The sequence below is a fragment of the Salminus brasiliensis genome, chromosome 16 (assembly GCF_030463535.1).
Source record: "Salminus brasiliensis chromosome 16, fSalBra1.hap2, whole genome shotgun sequence".
NCBI lineage: Eukaryota > Metazoa > Chordata > Actinopteri > Characiformes > Bryconidae > Salminus > Salminus brasiliensis.
The window spans coordinates 3,276,337-3,291,538 of record NC_132893.1 but is presented as its reverse complement, the minus strand read 5'-3'; the positions used below and the strand labels follow the sequence as shown (position 1 = coordinate 3,291,538).

The window sequence follows — 15,202 nt, the reverse complement described above, 5'->3', positions numbered from 1 at the left end:
CGGAGGCGGGGCTTCGGGGCATCACTGTGCCAGTGTGCTTGGGAGCAGAGAGAGGGGGTTTGATGCACCATGTCTGGACCACCACAGCGAGGTAGGATGAGGCTTGCTGCTGCTGGAATGAAATAGTCGTATTGTTTTGGCTATTCCAGACGATTTACTGGAGTTAGAGCAGCTTTTATTGGCTGTGTGAAGATAATTGACTCGAATTCTCATCATGGGGCTGGTTTGGATGCTGCAGAAAAGGGGTTAGATGTGGTTCTGAGGGCTCTCTTCTCTGCTTTTACAGGTGGATGATGCATTTGTTCTGAGAGGCCTGCATCACAGCTTGGTTCACGGGCTCTGGAATCGAACCCATGACCTCTTGGGCTAAAGGCAAGCGTCCTGCACACAGGATCCCATCGTCTGGAGCAGCCTGGGTTGGCCGGTGAAGAGGTAGGACAACAGAGTTACTGTGTGATTGACAGCTCTGAGCGGTACTCGTGACATTCAGTGGCATGGTACTTTTTAGAATGTCCAAATGTTTGTGGACACCCCTTCGGAAGAAGAAAGAAGTTGCACCCATCCAATCTTTTTGGGATAAGTTGGGGATGATGCAGTCAAATCCTCACAGCAATGCTGCTCCAAAATCAGAAAGTCAGAAAGTCTTCTTCCCTGGACAGAGGAGAAAGTTCCTCCAACCAAAGCAGGAGATGCTTTTTTATTAGTACACTTTAATATAGGAAGAAACAACGAACGGAATGAGAGCAGGTGTCCCTATACTTTTGTCCATATAGTGTAGGTGTGCATTAAAGGGCCCTTATGCAACATTTTCCCGGACCTTTCAGTCGCCTAAGCAGTCGATCAAATTAGACGAAAGGGTGGAGCTGTGCTGCTGTGGGCTGGTAGGTGGATATATGTGAAAGTGTAGCCGTGACAGTTTGAGTATTTACTTTATTAATTTTTTTATAATTTATTTCTAATAAGGAAGGCTAACTACCCCCGTTGTCCCCGCTCATGGGTAGCTCTCCCTATTGCTGGCAATGTCCCCAACGTCACATCCGACACATATGAGCCGGCGGTGCCTCTTGATGCAACATCGCTAGGTAGCCTAGCGCACATGGAAGAAAACAAGGCTCCCCAGCGCTATTACAACAGCTAACAGAGCCGTGCTGACCAACATCACAAGTATCAGGAGTGATGTAGGGAGGAAGTCCCGTCAACCCACCCCTGAGAGAGCAAGGCCGATTGTGCTCTCTCTGACTCCGGCTGCTGATGGCAAAGCAGCATTACCGGGGATTCGAACCAGCGATCCTTGGTTCCTCAATCACGTCATTACATTTGTTTTACATACTGCTCCTTTAATGTTTGATAGCCTGGTTTCGTTAAGTAATTCTGGAGCTTTTGGAGGAGCAAACTGTAGATATTGGTTGGGGCAGGTTAAGTGTTCGGTAAGGTTATGTGTGTGTATGAGTGTGTGTGGGAGGGACACTGGGCTGTTGATATAAAGGTCAGTTTATGTGAGGAGGGTATTGGAGTGTGCACTGCACTGTGCTTTAGCAATAGCTTGGCTGGAAAAGGAATGTGCAGAATGTCCCCCTTACCCTAAATACAGTCAGTCAGTCAAGATACGCTTGTTGTCCAAAGTTTAGTTGGGCAAATGGTGCAAACTTTCGGCCAAATGCAGGCCTCTGATTGGCTCTACCACTGTCTGCATCTGGACAGTATACACTATATAAGAGCTGATCCTGCTTGATTGATTCAGCAACAAGAGTGTTGGTGAAGTCAGGATGTTGGATGAGGATCACCACCCCACCTCATCATCCCCAACTCCTCATCTCACCCTAAAAGTACTGGATGGAGCTCCTCCACCATCATTCCAGGGAACACAGTTCTTCCACTGCTCCACAGCTCAATGCTGTGGGGCTTTGTACCCCTCTAAGCCCACCCCTGGCATTAGGCGGCAGTATGGTGCCAGTAGGTTAATGTTTGTTGATCTGCTCCAGAGAGAGTCCTATTCTATTGGCAGTACTTCTTCTCCCCAGGGACTAGACAAGCTGTGTGTGCGTGCATTTGCACAGCAGCAACAGGTGCGATCTAAGGTAGGTGAATGCATCGATTAGAAGGGGTGTCCACAAACATTTGGACATGTAGTGGGCCTTAGCCTTGTGTTGAAAGATAGAGATTGATATTAAAGAGACAGACAGATAGAGAGAGAGAGAGAGAGAGAGAGAGAGAGAGAGAGATTAAAGAGAGAGAGAGAGATTGATATTAAAGAGACAGACAGATAGAGAGAGAGAGATAGAGAGAGAGATTAAAGAGAGAGAGAGTAAAGAAAGAGAGACAGAGAGAGAAAGAGAGAGATTAAAGAGAAAGAGAGAGATTGATATTAAAGAGAGAGAGAAGGACAGAGAGAGAGAGAGATTAAAGAGATAGAGAGAGAGATTGATATTAAAGAGATAGAGACAGAGAGAGATTAAAGAGAGAGAGAGAAAGAGAGAGAGAGAACGACAGAGAGAGACAGAGAGAGAGAGAAAGAGAGAGAGATTAAAGAGAGAGAGAGAAATGAGAAAGTAAGGAGAGAGATTGATATTAAAGAGAGAGAGAGACAGAGAGAGAAAGAGAGAGAGAGAGATTAAAGAGAGAGAGAGACAGAGAGAGAGATTAAAGAGACAGAGAGAGAGAGAGAGACAGAGAGAGAGATTAAAGAGAGAGAGAGAGAGATTAAAGAGACAGAGAGAGAGAGAGAGAGAGAGAGATTAAAGAGACAGAGAGAGAGAGAGAGACAGAGAGAGAGATTAAAGAGAGAGAGAGAGAGATTAAAGAGACAGAGAGAGAGAGAGAGAGAGAGACAGAGAGAGAGATTAAAGAGACAGAGAGAGAGAGAGAGATTAAAGAGAGAAATGAGAAAGTTAGGAGAGAGATATTGATATTGAAGAGAGAGAGAGAGAGAAAGTAAAGAGAAAGAGTGAGTGAGATCGATATTAGAGAGAGAGAGAAAGTAGAGAGAGAGAGAGTAAGATTGTGTAAGAGAGTGAGATCGATATTAGAGAGTGAGAGAGAGAGAGAAAGTAGAGAGAGAGAGAGTGCTTAGTGGGGCTCTCTCGGTGGCTGAGGGGATTTGTCAGGAGGGTGAGGATCCTCATGCTGACTCTTTGTTGCGTTTGCCAGATGCTGAAATGTTAATCACTGCAGCTCGGCTTTAAACCCCGCTTTGAAGTTCTCTGTTTCTGCGTCCTAGAAAAACAGCGTGAGCGTCTGAGGGTCTGGACGAGGACGATGGGAGAGACGGAGACCGAACTGCTGTGAGAGGCCTGTGAGGAGCTGTCAGGTACGACACTCCAGCTCCTCATCCTGTTCCCTTCATTCATATCTTCACTGTTAAAAAACACCCTGTACCTCTGAAACAGTGACTTTACAGGAGAAGGACCATATATACATATATATACACTGTATGGACAAAAGTATTGGGACACCTGCTCATTTGTTGTTTCTTCTGAAGGATTTGATTGCATATAGGGACAAGAGTGTTAGTGAGGTCAGGATGTTGGATGATCACCACACTACCTCAGCCCCAACTCATCATCAACTCAGCCCCAACTCAGCCCCAACTCATCCTTAACTCATCCCCAACTCATCCTTAACTCATCCTCAACTTAGCCCCAACTCATCCTTAACTCATCCTCAACTTAGCCCCAACTCATCCTTAACTCATCCTTAACTCATCCCCAACTCATCCCCAACTCATCCTCAACTCAGCCCCAACTCAGCCCCAACTCATCCTTAACTCATTCCCAACTCATCCTCAACTCAGCCCCAACTCATCCCCAACTCATCCTTAACTCATCCCCAACTCATCCCCAACTCATCCTTAACTCATCCTCAACTCATCCTCAACTCAGCCCCAACTCATCCTTAACTCATCCTCAACTCATCCTCAACTCATCCCCAACTCATCCTTAACTCATCCTTAACTCATCCTCAACTCATCCTTAACTCATCCCCAACTTATCCTCAACTCAGCCCCAACTCATCCTCAACTCATCCCCAACTCATCCTCAACTCAGCCCCAACTCATCCTCAACTCATCCGTAACTCATCCGTAACTCATCTTCAACTCTAACTTACTCCAACACGAGCAGGACCAACTCTTTTTAACACCCTTTTTCATTTCATAAAAAACAATGAATGAGCTGGTGTCCCAATACTTTTGTCCATATAGTGTATAAGTCATGCATTACCCATCAAGCAAATGCAGCCGTTGCAGCGGTGAAAGCTCTGGAGCTCATAGCCTGGAATAGCTACCCTGTGCAACACCACAGCCGGCTGCTGAGATCACACTCGATATGGCCTGCGAACACGAGCATGGAAACCTATCTCCAGGCTGAGAGAATCGACCCGGACAGTTAATGAGTATCCAACCCTCATTGAACAGGGTCAGGACCCGCCCACGTGACTGGACGCTTCAGCCATCAATAGAAGAGCCCTGGGCTGAGCTGGCTGTGTGTGGACCGAAGCCCCAGTCGGCCTTTGTGACCAGACCAATAGCACTGTTACATAAGATCTACGCTCCTAATGACCCTCGGCTCTGGACTCGATGGGACGCCATGGATGTAACTTCAGTGTTAATAAATGCTGGGGGGCTTTATACCCCTCTAAACGCTGGGGGCTTTGATTATAGTACTGTAACTATAATAATTCAGAGGTTTTATTTATTACTTTATTTATTTATTATTCATTTTAAAATGAGCTTTTCCGTGGTCTGTCCATCAGCGGGTTAAAGGAGTAGTTTGGACCAAGAAATCTGATCAACAGGATTGATCACAGACCCCAGATACAATCAATCACCCAATACAAGTTTGGTGTCTGAGGTGTGGTTCTTTAGTTTAGTACAGGAGATGCTAGGCTAACAATGCTAACAAACACTGGAATTAGACTGTCACCAATCGCATCTCTGTAAATACACCACCCAAATCTTTTTTTGTGTGCTATAAATATATATATCCTGCTTTGGTTGGAGTAACTGTCTCTACTGTTCAAGGAGGAAGGCTTTCTACCAGATTTTAGAGGAGCACTGCTGTGAGGATTTGATTGCATTCAGCAACAGAAGCATTACTGAGGTCAGGATGTTGGATGATGACCACCAGCCCACATCATCATCCCCAACTAATCCCAAAACTATTGGATGGAGCTCCACCATCCATCATTCCAGAGAACAAAGCTGAACAAATGCTGGGGGTGGGCTTCATACCCCTTTACCCCACGCCCGTCATCAGGCAGCTTGGTGCCAATAGGTTCATGTTTGGTTCATATCTACTCCAGAGAGTCCTATTCTATTGGCAGTACTTCTTCTCTACAGGGACTAGACTAGCTGTGTGTGTGTGTGTGTGTGTGTGTGTGTGTGCTTTTGCACATTTGTGTTAGAAGCAATGGGTGCTTCTTAAAGAGAGCTTTCATCAGATGAGGTGTCCACAAACTTTTGGACGGATGAGTGTATTGTCTCATGTGTGTTTACGAATGGGTTCGGAGGGAGAACAGGCAGCATGGCGGGAGGGGTGGGGGGTGCTGTCTGTCACTCAGACGAGCCGTCTGCCACCGGATTCGTTCCCTCTGTTGTCATGGCAACAACCCCCATTAGCCTGGCTTCCAGTAAAAACGAACAAGCACTTCTTTAGCATCCCGCATATCCTCTTTTAGCCAAAGCGCTGCTAATTTCATGGCCAAGTGCCCACTCAGTATGAGCCTCAGATGTGCATGCACATAGCCCTTTTGGAATACACAAGCAGTCAAAAGTTTGGACACATCTACTACGTCATTTTACTTACGATCACATTTTAGGACGGTAAGCTACACTCTGAAACTTCTGAAAGTCGGCCCAAGAATATCATAGAACTAGAAGCGTTTGGTAAGGAAGAGTGGATGAAAACTCCTAAAACAGGAATATTAAGAGTCCTAGCTGCTACAGAGAAGCATTCCCAAGCTGTAACGACTGTAAAAGGCATATTACACAATATGTCAAAAGTTTGTGGACACCCCATGCTAATGAATGCATTCAGCTGCTTTAAGTTGCACCCGTTGCTGACACCGAATGTGCACGCACAGCTTGTTTAGTCTCTGTAATGAAGAAGCACTGCCAATAGAATAGGACTCTCTGGAGTAGATCAACACACAGGAACCTATCAGCACCATGCTGCCGTCTAATGCCAGGCGTGGGCTAGAGGGGTATAAAGCCCCCCAGCATTGGGCTGTGGAGCAGTGGAACTGACTGTGTTCTGTAGAATGACGTTGGGGAGTTGGGAATGATGAGAGGTGGGGTGGTGATTATCCAACATCCGGACCTCACTAACCTTGCTCTTGTAGCTGAATGCAATCAAATCCTCACAGCAATGCTCCTCCTCCAAAAGCTAGTAGAAAGTCTTCTTCCCTGGACAGTGGAGACAGTTACTCCAACAAAAGCAGGATCAGCTCGTTAATCAGCTTTTAATACTCTTGAGCAGGTGTCCCAATACTTTAGTCCATATAGTGTAAATGTCCTATACAGTTTGGACAGGGGTCCCCAACAGGGGTCAAGGCTTCTTGTGAATATTTGGGTTGTGGCGTCCATCTACCAAAAAAAAAAAACAACAACACAACAACAACAACAAAACTCCGCCTTCCCGGTCATGTGACTGGAGGAGAGAAGAAAACATGGCCTAATATTTTGAAACACTCCACTGGAGAGATTTCCCAGCCTGCAGGGCCAGTGTCTTGTTGTCAGCGGGTCTCCTTTGTCTTGCTCTGCCGCCCCCCATCAACGTCCACAATTGCTGCCTTTGTTGTTGGGATGAGTGGGGGCATTCTTCCAACAGGATGACCTCTCCTGTCTCCGCAGGCTCTGCGGCCCTCAGACGCCTGCCCAGTACCAGCCTGTCCGTCCTAATGGGCAGAAACAACCCTACCCCAGTGGACACAGTGACGGGAGGCAAAGTGCACATAGTTTGTGAGTATAACAGCTTTTCTGTAACCTCAAATCTTCGGAATTTTAATAACTGATGATGTACAGTGCTAAAAATGACTGTATTTCTGCGCTGATCAAAGTAATGCATTGACTTGATGGGCGCACTGGCTCTGTAGTCCTGCCACACTGCTACACTGCTAGTTAGCAATGCCACACTATGCGGGAACATCCGACAGCTCTTTCACAGCTCAGCCCTTCTGGACGTCCCTATTGTGCCACTGGTTTTGTGCTGGTCGTGGGCTAAATGCACTGGAGTCTGAGAAACCCCCTGAAGGAATGAACGATTAGCCAGCCTGAAGAAGCATCGTCACCCTTTCTGCCCTCTTTGTCAGCTGTGTGTTGGTCCGGCAGACTCAGCGGGCGGCTGAATTCACGCTGCTGTGCCGGATTACATAGAATGACCCCATTTACACAGTTAAATAACTCTGCCAAATGTTTGTGGACGCCCTTTCAGCCGATTGCTGCTGACACCGATGTGCAAATGTACACTGCAGAGAAGTCCCGCCAATAGAATAGAACCATCTGGAGCAGATAAACATGATGAAACCTGTTGGCACCATGCCACCTAATGTCAGACGTGGGCTTAGAGGGTATAAAGCCCCCCAACATTGAGCTGTGTTCTCTGGAATGAGGGATGGCGGTGCTCCATCCAATACTTTTGGGATGGGTTGGGGATGATGAGGTGGGGTGGTGATCATCGTCCAACATCCTGACCTCACTAACGTTTTTGTCGCTGAGTGCAATCAAATTCTCACAGCAGTGCTCACTCCCAAATCTAGTAGAAAGCCTTCTTCCCTGGACTGTAGAGACAGTTATTTCAACAAAAGCAGGATAAAATAGCCTTGATTTCTGAAGAAACAATAAATGAGCAGGTGTCCCAATACTTTTGTCCATATAGTGTATTCTGTTGGTACAAGAGAGCTTACCTGCTGAAAAAATAGTACTACTATTAATAATTATAATAACAACTAGAAAAGTGCAGTATGATTGCACAGCTTTAGCATTGACCTAGGTGGTTGCTAGGTGGTTGCTATGGTATCCCAGGCGGTTGCTTGTGGTTAGAAACGGACCACTGATGAAGGGCTGGGGGATGGCTAAGACAAACAGTCCATCAACAGATGAGCCACAGACTCTAACTGTGCACCAGCAGGTGGAGCTATGTCCTCGCATCATTGATTTTCGATTTGTCCATCCTCAGCAGCTGATGCCATGGTGTTGATGAGGACGTGGACATGCCGAGGAGAAGAGACGTGCTTGCGCTGGTGCTGATCGTGTTGCCATGGACCTTACTCATCACCGTCTGGCATCAGAGCCCGGTCACGCCGCAGCCCGTTGCACGGAAGGGTAAAGATTCAGCTCCAGATGGACCAAGACAGTTACCTTTAAGAGATGTGGCCTACAAGGTCTTACAGGGGTTGTCTGGGGTCCCATTTTCTCTGTATTATTTTAGACAGTTTTGGGGGTCTACCAGGTCTTCCAGGGTCCCATTTTCTCTGTATCTTTCTGGACAGTTTTAGTGGTCTACCAGGTCTTATAGGGGGTTATTTGGGGTCCCATTTTCTCGGTATTATTTTAGACCGTTTTGGGGGTCTACCAGGTCTTCCAGGGGTCCCATTTTCTCTGTATCTTTCTGGACAGTTTTAGGGGTCTACCAGGTCTTGCAGGGGTTGTTAGTGGCCTCATTTTCTCTGCATCCTTGTGGGCAGTTTGGTGGTCTACCAGGTCTTGCAGGGGGTCTTTGTGGTTCCAATTTTCTGTATCTTTTTAGACAGTTTTGGGGGTCTACCAGGTCTTCCAGGGGTCCCATTTTCTCTGTATCTTTGTGGGAGTTTTGGTGGTCTACCAGGCCTTGCAGGGGGTCTTTGTGGTCCCAATTTCTCTGTATCTTTCTGGACAGTTTTAGGGGTCTACCAGGTCTTGCAGGGGTTGTTAGTGGTCTCATTCTCTCTGCATCCTTGTGGGCAGTTTGGTGGTCTATCAGGTCTTGCAGGGGGTTGTTTGGGGTCCCATTTGTCTGTATCTTTTTAGACAGTTTTGGGGGTCTACCAGGTCTTCCAGTGGTCCCATTTTCTATGTATCCTTGTGGGCAGTTTGGTGGTCTACCAGGTCTTGCAGGGGGTCTTCGTGGTCCTATTTTCTCTCCATCTATATGGGCAGTTTAAGTGGTCTACCAGGTCTTGCAGTAGGTTGTCTGGGGTCCCATTTTCTATGTATCTTTGTGGGCAGTTTGGGGGTCTACCAGGTCTTCCAGGGGGTCGTTTGTGGTCTCATTTTCTCTGTATCCTTGTGAGTAGTTAGGTGGTCTACCAGATCTTGCAGAGGGTATTTGTGATCCCAATTTCTCTCTATCTTTTCAGACAGTTATGGATGTCTACCAGGTCTTGCAGGGGGTCGTTTGGGGTCCCATTTTCTATGTATCCTTGTGGGCAGTTTGGTCATCTACCAGGTCTTGCAGGGGGTCGTTTGTGGTCCCATTTTCTCTCCATCTATATGGGCAGTTTAAGTGGTCTACCAGGTCTTGCAGGGGGTTGTCTTGGGTCCCAGAATATGCAGAACTTGTACTTAATGGCTGTTTTGACTGGTTTTATATGACTGACATTAGTGTTTCCAAACATTTGAATGGCATATGGTGCAACCAGTTCCTCTCTTTGTCACAGATAACAGACGTGAGGTCAGCAAAACTCACCGTAACGGCCTCCCACTGAAAGAGTCCTGCATATTATATAACAACGTCTCACCAGGGCTCTTTCGGACAGAATATGCTTATGGCCGGCCGCCACCCTGGTCTGACCTGCTGCCCATCATCCACGTCATAACACCTACCTACACCCGGCCCGTCCAGAAAGCAGAACTGACCCGACTAGCCAACACCCTGCTGCACGTGCCCAATCTGCACTGGATCGTGGTAGAGGATGCCCCCCGCAAGACCCCGCTGGTGTCCAAGCTGCTGCGGAGCACGGGCCTGAACCACACTCACCTGTCTGTGGAGACCCCCCGCGCCTACAGGCTGCATAAGGAGGCCCGGGGCACACGCGTTCCTCGTGGGACCGCCCAGAGGAACCTGGGCCTGCGCTGGCTCCGGGAATCCCTTGGCCGCAGTGCCAACCACCGAGGGGTCGTCTACTTCGCAGACGATGACAACACATACAGCCTGGAGCTGTTTGAGGAGGTGAAATTTGATATGTGCACTTTCCATCAAAAGTTTGGAGACACCTTAAATGTGTTTATTCATTTTTTAAACATGTTTTTGATGCAAAAATACTAAGTATGTGGTGAAAAATGCTCAAATGCGGTATTATAAGCCATTTACCACCCTGTTATTTTACTTTAGAATGGACTTGTGGAACAAAATGATGAGTTCTGCTTTCATTGGCTGCTTTACGGACCCTCAGAAGCTTACAGGAGCCATGTAGCATGGTTTAGCGTAGCACAGCTACGGTTAGGGTTGTCTTTTAGCATAGCATCCACTTTAAGTACCTGCTTTGACGTTCCTCAGACGTTCTTCAGACGTTCCTCGTCTGATATGTGCTAAGCTCTAGTTTGAGCTCTCTGTCTCTTTGTGAGGAGTTTGGGTGGTCTACCAGTTCTTGCAGGGGGGGCACTTTGTGTTTGCTTCCCTGGCATTTAGCTCTTCCTCACAAGCCATGGGCACAAGGCCTGGTTTACGTAGCAACCCCTATTCCCATAACTGGTCTGGAGGTGAGAAAGGCATTAAGTCTGTGTGACGTTTTATGGCTTAACCAGCTTTGGCTAGAGCTTTGACTAGTGGGCGGGGTTTATGTACATAAAATGGGACGTAAATAATATTATTTAAGACTGTGATGTAACAGTTTTGGGGGTTTGGAATCAGCCTGTTTTCTAGCTCTGTTTTTGGTTCTGTTGGATGTTCCTTTGAAGGAGGAACAGCAGTGTTTGACGTTGACGGTTCTACTGAACTCTCATGATACACTATGTCAAGATAACTGCTGGGCATGCTGGGAACCTTTCAATAAATGAGCTGTAGGCCCCCGTTCACATGTAGATAATGGTGTCCAGGCTGCTGTGGAGCATGGGCCTGTGGGGACCCCCGGGCCTACAGGCTGCATAGGGAGGCACGTTCTTTACATATTAAATAGCTGTATGGTAATAAAAGCATGATTGAGTAACAGTGCAGCTGACCCTGCTCACTGTCCGTCTGTCCTTTCGCTGCACCCCAGATGCGCTCGACGCAGAAGGTGTCGGTCTGGCCGGTTGCCTTCGTTGGCGGACTTCGTTACGAGTCGCCCAAAATCAACACCATGGGTAAGGTGTACGGCTGGAGGACAGTGTTTGACCCTCATCGTCCTTTCGCCATCGACATGGCTGGATTCGCCATCAACCTGCAGCTCATCCTCAGCAAACCTCAGGCCTATTTTAAGCTGAAGGGAGTTAAAGGGGGCTACCAGGAGAGCAGCCTGCTGAGGGAGCTGGTCACTCTCGGGGATTTGGAGCCCAAGGCCGACAACTGCACAAAGGTGACCCGTATTTCTTTCAGGTTCCTCCACTCCTGCTGTTACCGTTTTGAAAAGTCCATAATCTTACTTTAATGGAGAGATTATTATACTAAATCTTGAACCTCCTTTTATTAGAAGATCATTTGCCTTGATCAGCCATAACATTAAAACCAGGGATTATAATGATGAGACGAGTCAAGACCACCATATTCACCATTTGTGTAAAACACACAGATCGAATTTGGCCTCTGCCTGTAACTCATCCATGCAGTCAACACACACACACACACACACACTCAGTGACAGTGAGCACACATGGCCGCAGTGAGCAGTGGTTGCAAGCCCAGGCAGCCGGCCAGGAAGCAGAGAGGGTGAAGGGCCTTGCTCAAGGGCCAAACAGTGGCAGCTTGCAGAGACAACTCTGTCATCAATAGCCCGGTGCTCTAACCGCTGAGCCACCACTGCCTCTGTGGCACCTCTCATAGGAAGGCATACGGCAAGTGGACAGTCAGTGAAAAGCAAGTGAACAATTAGAGAACAGCAAGTGAACAGTCAGTGAACGGTTAATGAACAGTCAGTGAACGGTCAGAGAACAGCAAACGAACAGTCAGTGAACAGCCAGTTAACAGCCAGAGAACAGTCAGAGAACAGCCAATTAACAGAGAACAACAAGTGAACAGTCAGTGAACAGCATGTAAACAGTTACTGAACTGACAGTGAACAGTCAGACAATGGCAAATGAACAGTCTGTGAACAGTTACAAAACAGCAAGTGAACAGTCAGAGAACAGCCAATTAACAGTCAGAGAACAGCATGTGAACAGTAAGTGAACAGTCAGAGAACAGCCAATTAACAGTCAGAGAACAGCAAATGAACAGTCTGTGAACCGTTACAAAACAGTAAGTGAACCGTCAGAGAACAGTAAGTGAACCGTCAGAGAACAGCAAGTGAACCGTCAGAGAACAGCAAGTGAACCGTCAGAGAACAGCAAGTGAACCGTCAGAGAACAGCAAGTGAACAGTCAGTTCTTGAAGGTGATGTGTGACGCTGGGAGCTGATTGCTCAGGGAGGTAAGCCTGACTGTATGAGCCAGATTATAAGATATTAAGCACCTTATAAAACAGTCATTTTAAGAAAAGTCGCAACAAAAACAGATCGGATCAGATCGGATCAGATCGGAATTGGCCGATACTCAGCATTAACAGACTGGGATCGGACTGGGGCCAAAGTTCTCCAGTCAGGACATCCCTAGTGTTTGTCTTTCTGTCAAGATATCATTCTGTGCAGCTGACGTTGCTTTGTTTCTTTATGCAGATACTTGTGTGGCACACTCGGACGGAGCGGCCTGTGCTGGTCAACGAGGGGAAAAGGGGCTTCACAGATTTCAGTGTGGAGATATAAAGTACTCTCACAGCTTTGCACCAAAATACACCCAGCAAAGCTCCTAACAGTCATAAACTGGTACCACAGTGTGCCTGATACACACGCACACACACACACACACACACATATACTCATAGCATCACCACCACATACACATACACACAGCCCTCACTGCTCTCATTGGATTAATACATGTTAATAACAGTAGAGCCTCAAAGCACACACCGTATGGGACGTTGCAATATTGTTTTAAATGCAGAACCAGGAAAAATGCACTGACCGGACGTCCTAGAGCCATGTAACAAGCAGAGACAGCTTACGTAACATACAGTATATATGCACTGCATTTCCAGCAAAACCTTTCATGCGACCCTAGAAGGCCCTGAAAAAGTAACCAGCATCTCCAAGCCGCGGGAGAGCGGACATTTAGCCATTTGATCGGGCGCAGAAGAAAGAAGCTGTTGTCCGTCGTGAGTCTGCACTGAGCAATAGATTGATTATCATAGTGGACGTGACCTCTGTCTTTATCCGAGACACACTGGGCCATTCAGATGCTCCAGCCAGCCATTCTCCAGCACTAATGAGGAGCACTTGTGTTTCATGTTTGGAGAGTGTTTATGTTTTGTTTTTTTTGGCTACTTTTTCTGACTTTGTATGTTCACTGGCTTACTTTGGGCTCAGGTGAAAGGCTTAAGACGGGGACAGTGGTCTATTGAAGCAAAAGGTCAGTGCCAAAACTCAGACACTGCATGTAGTAGAGCTGCACGATATGGACAAAATCACATACCGTGATTGGGATATGTCTTGCAATACGCTAGGGCTGGCCCGAAAAGCATTTTACAGGCTTCAGATGCCTAAATCACCAAAAATCAGCAGGCTAAATCAGCGGCCTAAATCAGTGGACTAAATCAGCGGCCTAAATTTGTGGACTAAATCAGTGGCCTAAATTAGTGGACTAAATCAGCTGCCTAAATCAGTGGACTAAATCAGCTGCCTAAATCAGTGGCCCAAATCAGTGGACTAAATCAGTGGCCCAAATCAGTGGACTAAATCAGTGGCCCAAATCAGCGGCCTAAATCAGCTACCTAAATCAGTGGCCCAAATCAGTGGACTAAATCAGCGGCCTAAATCAGCGGCCTAAATCAGCTACCTAAATCAGTGGCCCAAATCAGTGGACTAAATCAGCGGCCTAAATCAGTGGACTAAATCAGCGGCCTAAATCAGCTGCCTAAATCAGTGGCCCAAATCAGTGGACTAAATCAGCGGCCTAAATCAGCGGCCCAAATCAGCAGCCCAAATCAGCGGCCTAAGGCGCTCTCACTATGATCAGAGGATCGCTGGTTCGAATCCCGGTCATGCTGCTAAGCATCGGCAGCTGAGGCCCCGGGAGAGCACAATTGGCCTGCTCTCACCAGGGTGGGTAGAGGGCGTTCTCTCCCCACATCTGTGGCAGCCATCACTGGCATCTGCAGGCTGGTGCGTCGGACCCAGGTATGCAACGCGTCCCTCCTAAAAATTAGCAGGAGGGGGGTGTGTTGGTCCACCCTCACTAGTGTCGGGGGCATCGCGTTCTTCGGGGGGGGGTTCATATAACGAATATATTTGAATATATTATTCGGGCCAGCCCTACAATCTAGGGCATAGTTCAAAACCAGCATGCCAAGTGATCAGTAATCTGAATGCATTGATTCATGCAAACACCTAATTGGTCAGAATGCCCACAGCACACCGTAATGCGTTTAGCGATTAGCTAGAGGCTCTTTTGCATATTGCACTTGCACTACATCAGTGCTGCGACGGCCTGAGATCGTCATAACGATTAATAAACCATGTATTGTGCAGCCCTAGCTAGCATGTGTTCGCTCACGAAAGGGAGTGTGTTTTACTTTTGTGTTAGTTTCACTTTTACATAGATTACATTAAGGTAACTATACGCCTGTTTATGTACAAAAAACAAGCCTGCTCAGTGTAATAGCCAGCTCTGTGAATGACTTTCATGAATGTTCATTTTTACGTAGGTTTGGTATGCTAACGGAACAACTTTGGTATCACAAACTGGCTGTCGGGACCTTCTCATAGATTTTTATTTTGTTAGGTCATTTAAGAATACATTTCTTTTGCTGTTTATGGATTTTAGTTCATGTCAGTTTAGACAGAAACCCGAAGAGCCAATAAAAACAGCACTGCCGCACCAGGTTACGGTCTCACATTTCATTTCCCAACATTCTGGTCTGTCTGTAATAGCGGAGAACTTTGGCCTCTTTTCCACTGCAGGGCTGAATGGTTACGAAGGCCACTGAATGTTCCTGGCTGGTCTGTAAAAATATTTTTTTCAGAAATATATTAGAAATATCAAAGTAAACAAACAAAAAAA

At 46.9% G+C, this 15,202-nt stretch overlaps 1 protein-coding gene across 2 annotated transcripts; it reads left to right on the top strand.

The window, feature by feature from the left end:
* Window positions 1-34: 34 nt before the first annotated feature.
* b3gat1b (beta-1,3-glucuronyltransferase 1 (glucuronosyltransferase P) b) lies at window positions 35-15,019 on the top strand. 2 transcript variants are annotated; one of them, XM_072659159.1, is made up of 8 exons: window positions 35-91; window positions 287-432; window positions 3,218-3,307; window positions 6,848-6,955; window positions 8,175-8,317; window positions 9,631-10,142; window positions 11,170-11,466; window positions 12,760-15,019. In XM_072659159.1, exons 5-8 carry the CDS (start codon window positions 8,206-8,208, stop codon window positions 12,844-12,846), a joined length of 1,008 nt encoding a protein of 335 aa, XP_072515260.1. In that variant the 5' UTR covers window positions 35-91; window positions 287-432; window positions 3,218-3,307; window positions 6,848-6,955; window positions 8,175-8,205; the 3' UTR covers window positions 12,847-15,019. The 2 variants fall into 2 exon arrangements, with proteins under 2 accessions (XP_072515260.1, XP_072515259.1); XM_072659158.1 differs by having other exon boundaries at window positions 8,172-8,317.
* Window positions 15,020-15,202: the final 183 nt, after the last annotated feature.

Coding starts and splice junctions, on each gene's coding strand:
- b3gat1b (XM_072659159.1), top strand. CDS start 8,206: ATGCCGAGGAGAAGAGACGTGCTTGCGCTGGTGCTGATCGTGTTGCCA. Junction 8,318..9,630: donor GCAGCCCGTTGCACGGAAGG/GTAAAGATTCAG, acceptor TCTTTGTCACAG/ATAACAGACGTGAGGTCAGC. Junction 10,143..11,169: donor GCCTGGAGCTGTTTGAGGAG/GTGAAATTTGAT, acceptor GCTGCACCCCAG/ATGCGCTCGACGCAGAAGGT.